The sequence below is a fragment of the Cnephaeus nilssonii genome, assembly GCF_951640355.1.
Source record: "Cnephaeus nilssonii genome assembly, chromosome: 7".
In the NCBI taxonomy this organism is placed as follows: domain Eukaryota; kingdom Metazoa; phylum Chordata; class Mammalia; order Chiroptera; family Vespertilionidae; genus Cnephaeus; species Cnephaeus nilssonii.
In genome coordinates, this window is record NC_137078.1 from 39,893,280 (window position 1) to 39,912,748 (window position 19,469).

At 38.3% G+C, this 19,469-nt stretch overlaps 1 protein-coding gene across 1 annotated transcript in view; it reads right to left on the reverse strand.

Annotated features, from left to right (window-relative positions):
- Window positions 1-203: 203 nt before the first annotated feature.
- Window positions 204-19,469, reverse strand: part of CLCA4 (chloride channel accessory 4) — a 45,949-nt gene continuing 26,683 nt past the window's right edge. Inside the window, exons 8-14 of the mRNA XM_079777363.1 lie at window positions 17,593-17,770; window positions 9,582-9,688; window positions 6,775-6,990; window positions 4,856-5,123; window positions 3,782-3,952; window positions 1,987-2,220; window positions 204-1,101 (exon numbers count right to left, since the gene is read on the reverse strand). Of these exons, the coding sequence (XP_079633489.1) occupies window positions 659-1,101; window positions 1,987-2,220; window positions 3,782-3,952; window positions 4,856-5,123; window positions 6,775-6,990; window positions 9,582-9,688; window positions 17,593-17,770 (1,617 nt within the window). The 3' untranslated portion in view covers window positions 204-658. The remainder of the gene's footprint in view (window positions 1,102-1,986; window positions 2,221-3,781; window positions 3,953-4,855; window positions 5,124-6,774; window positions 6,991-9,581; window positions 9,689-17,592; window positions 17,771-19,469) is intronic.

The following is a 19,469-nucleotide window of genomic DNA, read 5'->3' on the forward strand; positions in this document are numbered from 1 at the left end:
TTTCTCTCTTTAATTGATCTCATTCATTACTATGGTTGTAAATCTTAGGTTATGATGCAGTGATAATTAAATATATTTTTTAAATTTAGTTTTCTTTATTTGAAGTATATATGATTATATTGAACTAAAATAGGGAGACTATGGTTTGACAGGTCGTAACTTATTTTTTTAGTATCCTCTATGTCAGTGAATGGCAGTAAACATGACCTTATTTATATTGTATATAGTACAATATAATTGGAAACTTTGGGCAAATACAGTAACATCAATTTACACTTAAAACTTCCAAGACTAAATTCATTTTTACTCAAATATAGTTTATTTGCTTTCTTACCCTTGTATTTGACTATTCACACAGGCAATTTTAACTTTTTCATGAAATTTGAAGTATTATTCTAGACAGCTGTTGTATCAAATAACAAACAACCTGGCATTCATGTAAAAAATGTTATTATTCATCACTTTTTCTGATAAACAAAATAATGAGTAAATAAAGTTATTAAACTTTAGCACTGACTTACAATTTTTCAAATACCCTTGAGTGTTTATACTTAAAGTATCCCTTCTAGAACTTCTGAAGTTATTTTTAGGAGTTCATGATCACACAAGATGAATTTAAAAATTCAGAAATATCCTTCACTTTTGTTGTTGAAGTGTTTTAAAACGCTGTTCTAGGTCGGCTTGAATTCTTTTTCTTGTTTAAGATACAAATAGTGACACTTAAAATAATACTAACAAGGACCACACATCCAACCACTAACAATACCAAAGAAGAAATGCTAATTCCAGGATTAGGATTTGGATGTATTTCATCAGGATTAGGATTTGGATGCATTTCATCAGGATTTCCTTGAGGAATAAACAAAGCTACTTGTGCAATGTTGGATAATTTTGATGTCAAACTGCTATTATCCACACTTTGAATGGCAATGAATATGTGGGTTGCATTTTCTTCTGAGATATTTCCTGGTTTAAATGTAAAGGTTTCCTTGGAGTTGGCCTCATTTGGTAGCAGATTAGTAGTGTTTACTTGCAGAGCATCATCAAACTTGTCTCTTAGATCGAGGATACTTCCACTTATTCTTATGATATACTGTTTAACTAAAAAAAAAAAGTACATGTAGTTTAGAAACTAGATTATACCATGTTAAATTCATTTTTATTCATTCTCCTCAAAATATTGTTTAGTTATTTCGAGTTATACTCATATCCAAAGCTTTAATAATTTTTTAATATAAACTGAATTCTTATTTTTAAACTGCCATTGCTACCTTTTTTGTTTGAAAATGGGACCAGTTAAAATGTGTTATATTTGATTGATTTAGAATATCTATACTAATAAAAGGGTAATATGCTAATTAGACCAGGTCGACTGGACATCTTCTGGACATCCGAATTCCTTCTGGACAAAACCATGGTGGCAGGGGCTGAGGCAGAGGCGGTTAGGGGTGATCAGGCCGGCAGGGGAACAAGCAGTTAGGGGCGAGATCAGGCCAGCACAGGGGAGCAAGCAGTTAGGCTGGCAGGGAAGGGCAGTTGGGGCAATCAGGCCAGCAGGGGAGGGCAGTTGGGGATGATCAGGCTGGCAGGGGAGGGCAGTTGGGGGTGATCGGGCCAGGAGGGGAGCAGTTAGGGGGCAATCAGGCTGGCAGGCAGAGGAGGTTAGGGGCGATCAGGCAGGCAAGCAGGTGAGTGGTTAAGAGCCAGTGGTCCCGGATTGTGAGAGGGATGTCCAATTGCCTGCGGGATTGGGCCTAAACTGGCAGTTGGACATCCCCCGAGGGGTCCCATATTGGAGAGGGTGCAGGCAGGGCTGAGGGACACCTCTCCGTGCACGAATTTCATGCACCAGGCCTCTAGTCAGATTATAAAATTAATACTTTATTGAGTTATTAATTAAAAATTGTTCTCCCATCCACCCTTATACTTTTGTTTTTGAATGAGCATATTTCACCTAATTAATGCTGCATGACACTTCATCCTTACCTTTTCCAACATCAAAATTGTCTCCTGGTGCTGTCCATGTTAGATTAATCATATCCCCATCAGGTGTGGCCTCAAGGTCTGTGATTTGACTTGGTGGGTACAGGTCAGGCAAGGGAAATGTTGAAATATTTGAAACCACAAATGCACTTCCAATTGCTGTTCGGGTAAAACTCTCCAAATTTGTCTGAGTATCTTTATTAATTTCAGGTCTTGGTGGATTCCCTTCAATTTCCCCTGCATTAAAAATTTCCTTGTTTATAATGAGCACAGCACTACTAGTATTTTCAATTGAATCCCCATCCTACTTGTTCTCTCTTTTTATCTGTATATATAAAAGCCTAAGCGACAATTCGACCAGTAGCTATGACAGGCACTGACCACCAGGGGGCAGATGCTCAACACACAGGCATGGAAACATGGAACAGACTGATGAATCTCAGATGGAAGGGGGGAGGGGAGAGGGCGGGAAGAGATTAACCAAAGATCTTATATGCATACTAGAGGCCTGATGCAGAGATTCGTGCACAGGTGGGGTCCCTCGGCCTGGCCTGCAGGGATTGGGCCGAAACTGGCTCTCTGACATCCCCTGAGGGCTCCCAAATTGTGAGAGGGTGCAGGCCAGGTTGAGGGACTCCACCAGTGCATGAATCCATGCACCAGGCCTCTAGTATATATATAAAAGGGTTGGGCAAAAGTAATTTTACAGTTGTGAGTATATGAAACAGAGTTCTTATATTATTTATTATTGTCTTATTTTCCACATGAACAACTGTAAATCTACTTGTGCCCCACTATATATATATATATATATATATATATATATATATGAATAAACTTGTGCCCCACTATATATATATATATACATATATATATATGTATATATATATATATGAATTAATAATATAAGAATAAACTCTGTTTTGATTAGTGATATATATCACTAATCAAAACAGAGTTTATTCTTATATTATTAATTATTGGTTTATTTTCCACATGGACAACTGTAAATCTTTTGCCCCACTATATATATGTTTTACTAAGTTTAGTGACAAAGTCATAAGCATCAATTGGTGGGAGAACTTGTTTTCTTTAGTATCCTGACCAGGATATTGTAGGATAATGAATTGTTAAGGAATTAAGTCTTTCCTGAATAGAAATAATACTATAAAATTTAATATATACTTTCAATGGGAATTCTTTGTTTCTCAATTTATCTTTAAGTTGGGAATAAACCTGGGGAAATTGTTTCTGGTTCCCCTCTAACCACTGTACCACATTCTTCCCTTCCTCCCTGTTGCAAGTGCTAAGGGATAATACTTCAGGCTGTATTCCAATTGTCAACAGAAAGCCCATGAAAAGCCACAAGATAGGGGGCAAAACAAAGGAAAATTAATAAGGAATAAATTCATAATCCTTATATCACCTTTCTCAATACATTTTTCTTTTGACTTAATAAAAATATTAAAAATAAATGTTTTACTCCCTGGCTTATGCTTAGGTACATAACATATTAGCCTGTTTCCTTCACCCTTAGTTGAAAATCTGGCATATTATTGTTGCTGTAGGTAAGGTGCTCCAAATTAATTTAATGGCTGACATTATTGAATGCTTACCATATGCCAGACACTGTACCAAAGCATAGGTTAATTTAAAGGCAAATCTCAGTATGACTGAGAACTTCATTCCAGAAATGGGAAAGGCTATACTCTGAGTTGTAAAATCTTTGAAGCCTTAACCATATCAACTCACAAGTATTCCGGCCAGCACTGCATTTCAGATATCATGAATTACTCACCGTTCACTACCCAGCCTGGTATGTATATGGCTCTATTTGGTGGGTGCCTTAAGTTTCGTGTGGCAGTGTTTGCTCCTCCATGAGCTCGTACTTTTAAACTATATCTGCCATTTTCTGAATAAGCTGTAAAATATCTGGAGTAGACCCCATCATTCTTGAAAGTGTCAGCACCTTGTTATAGAAATTAAGGAATGAATTATTATTGTAAAGAAAAAGAGAAATTTATGCGTTTTCCAAGGCAAGCATATATCCTTTGTAAGCACATCCCTTAGAATGAGCTCCCTATTTTTCACGGGGCCAACTCTTGATGATAGGTTATAAATAGTCTGAATTAATTACATTGCATAAGATACTGATAGAAATCCATGGTAATCCAGATGTCTATCAAATGGGTGTTGTTGTTTTTTTCCCTTGCTCACTGAATTCTCAAAAGAAGGTTCAGTTCCCAGAATAACCCAGAGTCTGTAAAAAAGATCTTTAAGCACTACTCACCCATGCACACCAGGGAGAGAGCATGGCCCACACTGTGTCTTGTTTCATGCTAGTCAAACCTGGTATCTGATGCTGTTGTAATGTCCCCTCCTGTCTTATGGCAGTTCTGCCTGCCCTTGGGCCTCAGTTCCCAGGACTGTATTTGCAGTTTGGGAATTACTCTTGTCTGTCCCTCTTCCCTGGTGGGGGCCCAGGTCCTACCCCTTAACCCCTTATGGTAGCTGTGTTTCACTCTTTCTGGCCAGACTTTCTTGATGTGCCCCAAAGAAACACTTGTTCAGAATTCTTGATGCTGCCCTCTGTTGAGTGAGACCTTTCTATCTGGTGATAGACATTGGTGGTCTAGGTGACGAACAATAGTGACAGTAAATAACATTTATGGAGTATTACTATGTGCAAGACACTTGCTAATCACTTTGTAGGTTTTACCTGAATAGAATCTCCTGCTGTCCCTGTTGTTCATAATCTGCATCAATTTTCTTGGTGTTTCTCACTCCCCCACACTGTCATGGAACCCATAACATATCCTGAGTTATGAAAATATAGGCTTATTCTTTAAAAAAGAAAAACACTGTGAATTACCTGCACCATTATCAAAAAGTTCCAAAACTTCTGTTTTTCCACTATTTGATTCAATGAATGCAGTCACATTGGCTCCAAGAATGGGTATATACCCTTGTAGAATTTCTGCGTAAACAATCATTGGGCTGGGGAAGCTGTTTGTGTCTTTATTCATTTTAGCATTCACTGTGATTGGGGGCACAGAAGAATTTGCTGCTCGAGAATTAACTGTTATAGTTAATATTTCTGAGTTTGCTTTGGCTTGAAGACTGTAAGTCCAAACACCCACCTAAAAATTCAATGGAAGTAGAGTATCAGATCAAGCTATTTTCTATGTTTCCATTATCTAACTCTAAAATAAATCTTAGAAATATGTTGCAGAATAAACAGGGTTTTGAAATTTTTGAGATTTTTTTAAAGGTAAATGAATGAAAATGAAGGCAATTTGGACAGGGCATTCTGGCTATTGTCATGCATGGTGTCCAAACTTTGTGAAATCTCAGCTGGGAAAAATAAGTTTTGGAAAGTTTTCCTTGGTCTTGGCCTTATGGAGTTCAGAGATTTCTAATTCTTTACTAGAGGTCCGGTGCATGAAATTTGTGCATGGGGAGTGTGTCCCTCAGCCCAGCCTGCACCCTCTCCAATCTGGGACCCCTCGAGGGATGTCTGACTGCCTGTTTAGGCCCGATCCCATTTAGGCCCGATCCCGGTAAGATCGAGCCTAAAGGGGCAGTTGGACATCCCTCTCACAATCCAGGAGTGCTGGCTCCCAATTGCTCGCTTTCCTGCCAGCCTGATTGCCCCTAACCGATTCTGCCTGCCAGCCAGATCACCCCCTAACCACTCCCCTGCCAGCCTGATTGATGCCTAACTGCTCCCCTGCCAGCCTGTTTGCCCCTAACTGCCCTCCCCTGCAGGCCTGGTCCCCCCCAACTGCCCTTCCCTGCAGGCCCGGTTGCCCCCAACTTCCCTCCTCTGCCAGCCTGGTCACCCTAACTGCCCTCCCCTGCAGGCTTGATTGCCCCCAACTGCCCTCCCTTGCAGGCCTGGTTCCTCCCAACTGCCCTCCCCTGCTGGCCTGATCCCCCACAACTGCCCTCCCTTGCAGGCCTGGTCCCTCCCAACTGCCCTCCCCTGCTGGCCATCTTGTGGTGGCCATCTTGTGTCCACATGGGGGCAGGATCTTTGACCACATAGGGGCAGCCATCTTGTGTGTTGGAGTGATGGTCAATTTGCATATTACTCTTTTATTGGATAGGCTAGAGGCCTGGTGCTGGTTTGCCCTGAAGGGTGTCCCGGATCAGGGTGGGGGTTCCCTTGGGATGGGGGGTTGCCTGGGTGAGGGGCCTGTGGTAGTTTTCAGGCCGGCCATGCCCCCCGGTGACCCAAGCGGAGGCCCTGGTATCTGGGATTTATTGATCTTCTATAATTGAAACTTTGTAGCCTAGAGTGGAGGCCTGGGGTGGCCAGGGTGTACGGAAAGCTTGGCTTCCTCCATTGCCAGGGAAACCCAAGCCTCCTGCTCTCTCTGTGGCTGCTTGGTTGGGTTAATTTGCATACTCGCTCCTGATTGGCTGGTGGGAGTGGCTTGTGGGAGTAGCAGAGTGATGGTTAATTTGCATATTACTCTTTTATTAGATAGGAAGGATTCTATGATCTGGTAATACTAATAAGCTGTACAGATTCCTTACATTGCCTCCTTAAAGTTATTCTTAGCATATCTAATTTTTTCTCTTCTTTTCCTTCCTCCGAATGCATACATTCTTCTTTCCTTTTCCTGCCACCATAATTTTCAGGACCATACAGGCATAGAAAGTACATTGTATTGTATCTAAATTTTGAAGATGATACAAGTATTGGTACTCATATTTATGATATTAAACAATGTATTTTTAGCTGTGAAACAGATTTATGTGGAAATAAAAAAGCTGATTGCTTACCTTTGCAGTTCCTGGAATACTGAAATAGGCCATTTTGGAAGCAGCATCCACTGTGGGATTTTTCATTGGCGTTCCATTGGGATCCGAGAGAGAAATAATGGGCTGCTGTTTTACCCATGTGATGAGAAAGAATGTGTCCTTTCCCACAGTGCTATCAATTATTACAGTTCCATTCATCCAGAGAGTATCTTTGAGTGTTAATCCCTTACTTTCAATCTGTATAAATATATATTTTAAAATTAGTGACTGGAGAAAAGAGTAATTTTATTCTTTTTTTTTAAAAAAAAAAACATAGTTCTTAATTTGTGGCCTGAGAACAAGCTTATATAGGGCATACCTCCATAGCCTTGTGATCTCTCTGAAAGCTGATTGGGATGTGACAGTTGTTAGTCAGAAAGTATGGACATATAGGGTCTGAGTTAAAACCATTAGAGCAGGAGAATGGGTTTTACAGTTGGAGACCTGGCTGTATTATTTTTTTCCTAGTTGTTTTTGTATCTATCCACCTGAGATTTTAGCATTAAAGGATGCTACAATGTCAAAGAAGAATTAGCTGTAGTGTGTATGTGTGTGTATGTGTGTGTGTGTGTGTGTGTGTGTGTGAGAGAGAGAGAGAGAGAGAGAGAGAGAGAGAGAGAGAGAGTTATCTTCAGTTTACCCATCTTCATGATGGTGGCTACATTACTAGTATTTGAGTAGAGACATAGTTAGGTAAGGACCAGCAAGTAATGAGACAAGCACTCATGGAGATTTTCCTGATGTGAAAACTTCACATACTTTTTCACACATCCTAGAGTTAGTAGCCCTGAACAATAAACATGTTCAGCAAGTGTGTAAATAGGGCAAAAGGATATTTATGAAGGTTGGAATATTGAGAAGTGCATGTTAGGATCTTTCTTTGAGAGGAGCCTCAAAGAAAGTTTTTCAAGTTTTTGAGGATGGCTCTTAGTAATGTACAGCAAATTTTATCTACTGATCAAGAAAGTGCTTTCTATAGATGTGTCATTTCAGGAAATGATGGGAAACTCAGCTTCTCTTCTAACTTAGTCCTTAACCAAAAATACCTCCATATCAGTACTGAGATAAGAGAGTGAATTCTGCCATTTAAACATCATCACAGTGACAAAAATCTCAGTCCTGTGTTAAGTGGACAAAATATTATTATCAAGTTAATCTGAATGTGAGTGACTTTTTTAGACTCCCTATCAAGAATGTGTAAGAAAGTTAGAAAGCTTTGACTACATAGCAGTATTAGGGGACAATAACTGAGTAAAGAGTGGTAAGCAACCTTTTCCTCTGTATTCCAGCTGCCATTTTAAGTGAGGAAACAAAACCTTTCTGCCCCTTCCGTACAGTTTAAGAAGTCCATGTTTAAAACTCTGACTACTTCCTGTATGCAAATGACCTTTTTCTGGCTGATTTTCCACATCCCACTCTTATATTTAAAATCTCTTTAGGATATCCCATTTTAATGTCCCACCATCCACTAAAAATCACTAAGGTTTAAACAGAACACAAAACAATATCTTCAAGATCAGTTCTCCCTCTTTACCTGTCAACTTTAGATAGTGGTATCATCATTTTCTAAGTCAACCAGGTTGAAACCCTCAGAAATTAGTTTTATTCTCCTTCAATTTATTCTCCATACATTACAAAGCTAGATCCAAGATGAATTTTTAATCTGTTTGCAAGGTGAAGCTACAAACCAGATCTCGACATCAATCTGCACATGCAATCCTAATCCTGCATCCTATAATTTATGTGCTTTTCACTGTTAGAGACCAGCGGAAAATAGGTTTGTTTAGGTGATCATGTCAAGTTTTAATGTAGGCATAGACCTAATGAACTGGGAGATGGAAGACAAAGTTTCACATAAGGTGACATGATGTAGATTTGGTGGGAATGGATAGGGATAAAAAAAGAATTTTGTAAAAAATACTTTCAAGGAAATAGTCTGCGTTGACATTTTGCATTGGACATGAAAGAAGAATCAAAATTTAGTCAAAGTTTTTGAATCTAAGTAACAGAAAATGAGGGTGTTATTTAAACACAGGTGAAAAAAGGAGTTGAATTCAGAAGAGAGGTGAATAAAATAGAAAGCCAGTGAAAAGAGTGGTTGAACACATAAAGGAAACCCTAATTTTTGGATCTGTAATGATTATTCATTCTCTTTCTCTAGATAAATTTCTTTCCAAGATACTTTCCTTCCATTCCTAAGCCAGGTTCTTGAGTTCATTCACCTAACCTAAATTTATTTCACAGGAGTGAAGGGTGAGATAAATCTTGAAAGTATGGTATATTTTTATGTATTCATAGAAAAATGGATGCTGTATTATTGGGCAAAGTCTATATTTTATGCAAAATTTAACATTTAAAAAATATATTTTTATTGATTTCAGAGAGGAAGGGAGAGGGAGAGAGAGATAGAAACATCAATGATGAGAGAATCATTGATTAGCTGCATGTGCCCTTGACCAGAATTGAACCCATGACCCTTCAGTCCGCAGGCTGACACTCTGTCCACTGAGCCAAACTGACTAGGGCAAAATTTAACATTTTGATGTTATTCTTTAACCAAACTCTATGTAAGAAGAAAAAGAAAAAAAATATTCTATTTCATTACTATTTTACTACTTAATTTGGCCATATCTGAAAAATGGCCATAAATTTCTATTACATACTTAGTTTTGATTTTAATTAATAACTTACTTTAAGAAAATATAGAACTCAAAACTTATAATAACCAAAGTATTTTTCTTGGTATGGCTAAATACAAACACAAAAACCTGAGGAATTGGAGCTCAGACCTGAATAGACTTCTGGGAAATATCAGCATTTCCTGATGTAAGGGCCCCGAAAGCATCAATGAGGCCATTGTTCTGGGCTTCATCTGAGGCAAACAAATGAATTCCTCCTAAAATGTAAATATATTTATTAGGTTGCTTTCTAGAAAATAAGTACTTATCACAATTTAGTGATTTTTAAGGTAACACTAAACAAAATAATAGTTTCAGTGTATATTACTAAAATAGACCCAAACCAGATAAATGTAAAGATTAACTCTGAAAAGTTAACTTAAAAATGTCAAAACCAGAAAGTGTAAGCTAACTTTATACCTCACTCATAGAAATTTCAGCTGATTGAAATGCATCAAGTAATCATGGAATAATAATAATAAAAAAAGATGTTACAACTCCATACATTAAAGCTCACAGACTTCACAAAGCTCTTTAAGGGAATTATTCATTTTTATTTTTGATATGGTTCTTAACAATGTTGGCCTTCAGGTATTCCAGCCACAGTGGACCAGAATCAGAAAATTAGAATGGTTCAAGAGATGCCATATTGAGGTATCCTGACAATAGCTGGCAATGAGGAGATAGAAAAACAGTAAGCAATGGAGACAAGCCCAAAGGTTTACTACTTTTGGGGGCTTGAGGCAGAAATAAATTTTACAGTGGCCATGAAAGCACTTTGAAACTATGCAAGTTTGTACAACTAGGCATTTAAAAAGCAAGTGTATAAGACACTTGAGTGATTAAGACTGACATCAGGCAGACAGGCAAAGTGGGCATATTGGTCCTGCCTGCTTGCAACCAAGGCTGTGGAGACAGATACAGAGGAGCGGTTGATCTCTTGGAAATTCAACATGGTGCTGATTACCCAACAGGAAACTGAGAAGTGGCAGACAAAACAGAAGAGTGGGGTCTTAAACCAACCCCCATAGGACATTAAAGCTTGGCAAAGTGAACAACACTTCACTTTTTTATCCTTTATTAAAATTTTTTTCTTTATTTTTTTTTGTTTTGTTATCTTTTTGTATTATTTTTATTTATTCTATTTTAATTTTTATCATTATTTTATTTTTTTGCCCACCCTTTTCTTCCTTGCGTCTCCCTTTTTCATCCTGTTTTCTCTGCTCCTGTCCCCACTTTAGTTTTTCTCTCTCCTTTCTTTTTATCCCTTGTTAAAAATTGATCTTCTTTATCTGCTTTATTGACGTGTTATTATTATTGTGGTTTTTGTTGGCTTACTCTATATCTAATTTCCCCTCCCCTGCTCCAAGTTCATGCACCCTTCTCTTTTCTCTTTCTTTGCTAGTCAATTTTTTAATGCTTTTGTTTTTCCTCTCCTCTCTTGTCTCTTCTTCTCCTAATTGTTTAATTAGTTTAACTCACTAAACTCAAGCCTATCTGCTCTCTCCTCTATTCTCCTTTTCCAAAAACACTTGAATAAATAGATAACTTTAAAAAAATTTTTTTAATCTTCTTATTATTTTATTTATTGATTTTCTTCTTTTCTTCTTATCCACTCATTCTCTTTCTATCTACTTTATACTGAACCGTGGTCCTTCCCCTATTCATTCAATTACTTAACCTTACTTTCCGTATATAAACTCTGCCTCTACAGATTTTGTTTCCTCCCCTCCACCCCCCGTTTTCTGGGTGTTTGTTCTTTGAATTTTTTGGTTTATTTGTTTGTTTTGTGGTGTTTTCTCCCCATGTATTTTTCCTTTTTCTTTTCTTCTTTTTCTTTTCTCTCCTACATTTTTCCTTTTCTCAACAAAGTTTTTGTTCTCTTTTCTCTATCCTAATTCTCTTTTCTCTGGTTGTCACTTTTATTGGGGTTATCAGTGTCGTGAGTACATTTGTGTTTTGTTCCCTTTGTGTTGTGTCTTGTCGAGTTGTATTTTGTGCTGTTCGGTCAACATGGTAGAGAGTGAGCCACATAACCAGACACCCTGATAGGAAACTCTACCCACGAACAGGACAAAAACTACACCAAGTATGGGGCATCTCTAGGATATCCCAAGTAGGGAGCATCCTGAGAATACCCAGTCTGGAAGACCTGAGAGATTGCACCCACTGGGTTCCACAAAACATCTACTATATAAGACAAACGCAAAAAAATCTGGCTGACATAGAAGTTTGATCTAATATATAGAAACAATCACAAAGGGCCAACAAAAGTGGGGAGGAAAAGAAACCCCATATGAAAGGAAAGGCAGGATCACCAGAAAATGAAATAAATGAAATGAAGTCAAGCAATTTGTCAGAGAAAGAATTCAGAGCAATGGTTATAAAGACAGTGAAAAGGATGGAAGACAAATTTGAGAACGTGTAAGAATCAAGAGGAAATGAAGAAGAATCAAGAAGAAATGAAGAATGACATAGCTGCAATAAAGAACACAATGGAAAGTATCAGCAATAGACTAGAAGAAGCTGAGGACTGCATCAGTGAGTTAGAAGACAAGGTAGAAAACACCCAAGCAGAGCAGTAAATGAAAACAACAACAACAACAACAACAACAAAACTTAAAAAGCAGGAGGAGAGCCTAAGGGAGCTTTGAGAAAACATGAAACAAAAAAATATCTGCATAATAGGGGTGCCAGGAGAGGAAGCTGAGCAAGGAATAGAAAACCTGTTTGAAGAAATCCTGACAGAAAACTCCCCTGATTTTGGGAAGAAAAAACTCACACATGTCCAGGAAGCACATAGAGTCCCAAACAAGATGAACCCAAAAAGACCGACACCAAGACACATCATAATTAAATTGGCAAACATCAATAACAAAGTAATAATCTTAAAGGTTGCCAGAGAGAGACAGAAAGTTACCTACAAGGGATCTCCCATTAGATTGTCAACTGATTTCTCAACAGAAACACATCAGGCCAGAAGGGAATGGAATGAAATATACAAAGTGATCCAAAGCAAGGGGACTGAATCCAAGATTACCATACCCAGCAAGGCTATCATTCAAAATTGAAGGTGAAATCAGGAGCTCTACAGACAAAAAAGTGCTAAGGGAGCTTATTGCCACCAAGCTAGCAATGCAAGAAATGCTAAAGGGACAGCTGTAAAAAGAAGAACTAGAAAGGGAAGAAGGAACCTAGGCATAAAGAATAAAAATGGCAACAAACAAATACCTATCCTATCTAATAATAGACAAATATGCAAATTGACCATACCTCTGACACACCCACAAGCCATGCCCACAAGCCACACCCACATCCAATCAGAGTGAGTATGCAAATTAACCCAAACCAAGATGGCTACAGCCACAGAGAGCAGGTAACAGAGGAAGCCAAGCTTTCTGCCAGCCGTTGCAGGCCTAAGCCTCCACTCAAGCTACAAAGTTTCAATTATAGAAGGTAAACAAATTTAAACAAATGGCGGCATAATGGAGCTTGAGAGAGCAGGCCAGGGTTGCCGCCAGCAACAGGGGAAGCAAAGCTTTCTGCACACCCTGGCCGGGCTCACCCGCTTAAGGCTACAAAGTTTCAATTGTAGATGAAATGGACATATTCTTAGAAAAATACAAGCTTCCAAGACTCAATCAGGAAGAATAAAAAAACCTGAATAGGCCAATAACTACCAATGAAGTTGAAGCAATAATCAAAAAACTTCCAGCAAACAAAAAACTCTGGTCTGGAAGGATTTACAGGGGAGTTTTACCAAACATTCAAAGAAGAACTAAAACCTATCCTCCTCAGATTATTCCAAAAAATTCAAGAGGAAGGAACACTTCCAAGCTCTTTCTATGAAGCCAGCATTACCCTAATTCCAAAACCACATAAAGACACTACAAAGAAAGAGAATTATAGGTCAATATCCCTGATGAACATAGATGCTAAAATCTCCAACAAAATTCTAGCAAATTGGATCCAGCATTACATTAGAAAGATCATACACCATGACCAAGTGGTATTTATTCCAGGGATGCAAGGCTGGTACAATATCTGCAAATCAATAAATGTGATACATCACATAAACAAATTGAGAAACAAAAATCACATAATTATATCAATTGATGCAGAAAAAACATTTGGCAAAATCCAATACCCATTCCTGATAAAAACACTCAGCAAAGTTTGAATAGAGGGATCATACCTCAACATAATAAAAGCCTTATATGACAAACCTACAGCCACCATCACACTCAATGGACAAAAACTAAAACCATATCCCCTAAGCACAGGAATAAGACAGGAATGCCCACTTTCTTTTCCCCCATTTTTTTCTTTATTGATTAAGGTATTGCATATGTGTCCTTATCCCCCCATTGCTCCCCCACCCACTCCCACTCATGCCCTCACCCCCCTGGTGTCTGTGTCCATTGGTTAGGCTTATATGCATGCATATAAGTCCTTTGGTTGATCTCTCCCCCTTACCCCCACACTCCCCTACCTTCCCTCTGAGGTTTGATGGCATGATCGATGCTTCTCTGTCTCTGGATCTGTTTTTGTTCATCAGTTTATGTTGTTCATTATATTCCATAAATGAGTGAGGTCATGTGATACTTATCTTTCTCTGACTGGCTTATTTCGCTTAGCATAATGCTCTCCAGCTCCATCCATGCTGTTGCAAATGGTAAGAATTCCTTCTTTTTTACTGCAGCATAGTGTTCCATTGTGTAGATGGGATTGCTTTTTTAGTTTCTCTTTCTGTAGGTTCACTATTGGTGTATAGAAATGCCATAGATTTCTCGGTGTTAATTTTGTATCCTGCTACATTGCCGAATTCATTTATTAAGTCTAATAATTTTTTGATGGAGTCTTTAGGGTTTTACTTCTTCTTTTCCAATTTGGATGCCTTTTATTTCTTCTTCTTGTCTGATCGCAATGGTTATACTTCTGGTACTATGTCAAATAGGAATGGTGAGAGTGAAGGGATGCCCACTTTCAAAACTCCTGTTTGACATAGTACTGGAAGTGCTAGCCATAGCAATCAGACAAAAAGAAGAAATAAAAGGCATCCAAACTGGAAAGGAAGAAGTAAAACTGTCATTATTCACAGATGACATGATTTGTACATAGAAAACCCCAAAGACTCCATTAAAAAACTACTACAGTTAATAAATGAATTTGGCAATGTAGCAGGATACAAAATTAATACCCTGAAATCAATGGCTGTTTTATACACCAATAATGAACTCACAGAAAGAGAAACTAAAACAAAACAAAACAAAACAAAAAAACCTCACCTCATTTACCATTGCAACAAAAAAATTAAGATACCAGGAATAAACTTAACTAAGGAGGTAAAAGACCTGTACTCAGAAAACTACAGGATGTTGAAAAAAGAGATAGAGGAAGATAAAAACAAATGGAAGAATATACCATGTTCATGGATTGGTAGAATCAACATCATTAAAATGTCCATACTACCCAAAGCAATCTATAGGTTTAATGTAATCCCTATGAAAATACCAATGGCATATTTCACAGACCTAGAACAAACTTTCCAAAAATTCATCTTAATATATAAAGGGGTAATATGTAAATTAAGCCAAGACACCATAATGGGACTACCGGACAGGAGGAGGTTGTGTGCACAGGTGAGGCCTGGAGCAGAGTCGGAGACAGAGACGGGGCCTGCCTGATCCAGTGTGGCAGCTCGGGCAGCCCCGGAGTGGACATAGCAGGGGGGGCGGGAGGGGGGTCCTGGGGTGGAAGTCAGGTTCGGGTCCCGGCTGCCTTGGGGATGGTCTGGCCTGACTCCTGCAGCGGCGGCCCGAGGGTGCCTCCTCGCATGGCGGGCGGGAGGCGGGGCGCCTTCTCGCGCGCAATTTCAATTGTGCGCTCGGCCTCTAGTATGGAATAAAAAAAGACCCCAATAGCCGCATTAATCCTGAGAAAGAAGAACAAAGTTGGAGGGATCACAATACCAGATATAAAGCTATATTACAAAGCCACAGTGCTCAAAACTTCCTGGTACCAGCACAAGAACAAACATATAGACCAATGGAACAGTACAGAGAACCCAGAATTCAACCCAAGACATTATGCTGAATTAATATTTGACAAAGGAGGCAAGAGCATACAATGGAGTGAAGACAGTTTCTTCAATAAATGGTGTTAGGAAAATTGGACAGACACATGCAAAAAATGAAACTAGACCACCAACTTACACCATAATGGATAAAGGACTTAAACATAAGACAGGAAATCATAAAAATCTTAGAAGAATCCATAGGCAGCAAAATAGCAGACATATGTCGTAGCAATATCTTTACAGATACAGCTCCTAGGACAATGGAAACTAAGGAGAAAATAAACAAATGGGACTACATAAAAATAAAAAGCCTCTGCACAGCAAAAGAAACCATCAACAAAACAACAAGACAGCCCACTGCATGGGAGAACATGTTTGCCAATGTTATCTCCAATAAGGGTTTAATCTCCAAAATTTATAGGGAACTCATACAACTTAACAAATGGAAGATAAACAATCCAATAAAAATGGGCAAAGAACCTAAATAGACACTTTTGAAAAGAGGACATACAGAAGGCTGAGAGACATATGAAAACATGCTCAAAGTCACTAATAATCTGAGAGATGCAAATCAAAACGACAAATGAGGCACAATCTCACACCTGTCAGAATGGCTATCCTCAACAAATCAACAAACAACAGGTGCTGGCGAGGATGCGGAGAAAAAGGAACCCTCATGCACTGCTGGTGGGAATGCAGACTGGTGCAGCTACTGTGGAAAACAGTATGGAGTTTCCTCAAAAAACTAAAAATGGAACTCCCATTTGACCAAGTAATTCTACTTCCAGTAATATATCCCAAGAAATCAGAAACACCAGTCAGAAAGGATATATGCACCCCTATGTTCATAGCAGCACAATTTACTGGTAAGTGCCCATCAGCAGACGAGTGGATTTAAAACCTGTGGTACATCTATACAATGGATTACTACGCTGTGGTAAAAAAGAAGGAACTTTTACCATTTGCAGCAGCATGGATGAACCTGGAGAGCATTATGCTAAGCGAAATAGAACAGTCGGAGAAAGATAAGTATTACATGATCTCACTCATTTGTGGAATGTAATGAACAACATAAACTGATGAACACAAATTGATCCAGAGTCATAGAAGCATCGAACAGACCCTCAAACCTCAGAGGGAAGTCGGGGGTGGGGGTAAGGGAGGGAAAGAGCAACCAAAGGACTTGTATGCATGCATATAAGCCTAACCAATGGACACAGACAGTAGAGGGGTGAGGGCATGTGCTGGCCTGTGGGAACGGCTGGGGAGTGGTTAATGGGGGAAAGGAAACATATGAAATACTTTAAACAATAAGGAATTTTTTAAAAAGCGTGTGTGTATTTGGTAACAATAGAAGCCAACTCAATATATAATAATTGATATTCATAAAGTTGTAAATTATGTGTTCCCTACTATATTTAAGAAGGCACATGTAGTCCATTTTCATCAACTGTCTCTGTATCTAAGATAACAGCTACCAGTGTAAATGTTTATCTAAAAACTTATTTGTTAACATCTATTCATGCTGAGCCTCTGTGAATCCTATTCCCCCCCTACACCTGTAGCCAAAGTAATCTCTCGTCTCATGGATTTCTTACTATCCCTCCATGTGCCTTGTCATTCCAACATGATTTCTTTATTCATGACCTTATCATCTTTTCTAACCCCTTTTTTTTTTGCCAGAGAAATTCAACATCTTGTTCAAGGCCCAGCTCAGAAGTCACTTGGTCTCTCATGCCTTCTTTCTCAGATTTTATACAACCCTGGGAGAATTAATGGCTTCTTCAGCTCACACAGTGCTTGAGTTCAATAGATTCCCCCTGTTATGGTGGAATGTTATCTGAATATGTACCTGATTAGTAGTTTTATTTGTCTCTCTAGCCAGCAGGACTCTGAGCATCTTGAACACAGAGATCAGGTCTGGTTTAATTCTGGACCCTAGTTCTTGGCACAGAGCCTTCAGAACTCATGAGAAGTTGAGCTGTCAGTCTCTACACTTACACATTGCTATTAAAGGACTAGAATATATAGGTCATATTTTACCTGTTACATTGCTCATCTCTATGACTGCTTTATCAGCAGATGGTCCCAAAGCAATGAAGTGAATAATGGCCCCGCTTTCTTTTACTTTAACAAGACAATTTTTTGCAGAGCTATCCTCCCCATCAGTCAGCAGCACTATTTCAGATCCATCTATTTGGGAGTATGTTTTTCTTATTACCTGTAAACATAATGAGAGCATAATTACAACAGGTTCCTAAATCAAGTAGACTTATGGGAGATTAGGAAAAGGTGTACAGAAAAATAAAAAAGTATACAGAAAAGAATAGAAAGCTTCTGTTTTAAAATTGTAGGATCTGCAGGCAGCAACCCCCAAGGTAACTTCAACATGACTCTATTTTCTGTCTGTCTGCTTTAGGGAATGTTTGCTCAAATGAAGTTATGAGGGAGTAGGGCTTTGGAACATCATACTTGGGTTAAGTATCAATGATATCTCAGTCTGGCAAGTCAGGTCAACCAGATACCAAAAGTATAATTGCAGAGTGTAGCATTAAATATTTCTCTTCTTTCTTTGACTAGACTTCCCTCTGACAAGGCTTCAGTGTATAAAATCTGTTGCATAGACAGCTAAATGCATTAAGAAACCATTCAACATTAAAAAACACACATTATGATTTCAAATTAGGGAACCCTCAGTATACTTATAGAAAAAGAGTATAGGAAGTTCTAAGCAGGTCAAGATTAGGGATCTTGTTATATAACTTTTATTTTACTTCTAAATCTAACAAGCACAAAACTAAGTATATTGATGTTGCTCTGAGAATACATGAATTATGTTTATTGAGATGGAATTCTATTGGTAGCTTGAACCCTTTTCCTATAGTGCCAATCAATTTACACTCAGATTTCTGAATCTAGTCTCCTGTAGAAAAGGATAAAGAGAATTTGTCACAGGATAGCAACTACGTTTCATCTTCTCTGACACATTTAATTGGCAGTGGCTTCTCGGTGTACCATTTTGAGAAACTGAGTGTAGGCCAAGAGATAAATATGACTGATTTATCAGTGGCTTTCATGGACTTGGAATGGAAGTGTGAGTAGATTTGCAGAAAAGATTGGAATGTAGAAATCCCTAATAAACTTGGGGTCAGGGAACAATATGAACATCCTTGTTTAAATTTTTGCATGTTTTAACCCTTTGCACTCGCTTGCTTTTTTCTCAATTCCTTTATTCTAATGCTAACCGTGTTGAGTCACACTCAACATCTGAGTGCAAAAGGTTAAGGCAAATAATTACACACACACACACACACACACACACACACACACACACACAACATTTTTGGGGAAATATGCTCTGACATGCACTAAAACAAAACTGAGAAATAGGAAATGTTTTTATTCATTTACAATATTTATATAGCATCCTCATCACTTTCCCCCTACACATTTCATTGAAAAATGAATATCCAAAGATGAAATCGATTTCTCTTGTTCACCTCTCCCTTTCTTGTATTAGTTATTCACTGAGCATTTAATATATGTTAGTCACTGTCCTGGCTGCTGGAGATTCAATAGGAACTACATGATTCCTGCATTCCTGGAAAGAATGGAATTAAATTTAAAAAATATGTATTGAGGTATAGATGAGCAACTAAGGAGATATAGAGATGATTGATGAAGACACAATTAATATGTCCCATAGTTAATAGAAAAAACACAATATTATAGTGCTACATTTTTTGGAACATTTGCTAAGTGTTAAATGTATTTCATATAATCTGTAATTTAATCCAAGTCCAAGCTTCCAATCTGTCATTAGACCTACCCTACTATTGCTCTTACTCCCCACAGTTCATTTTATACAGAGCAACCAGAATCATTTTCCTAAATCATTATTGATGACCAATTAAAAATTT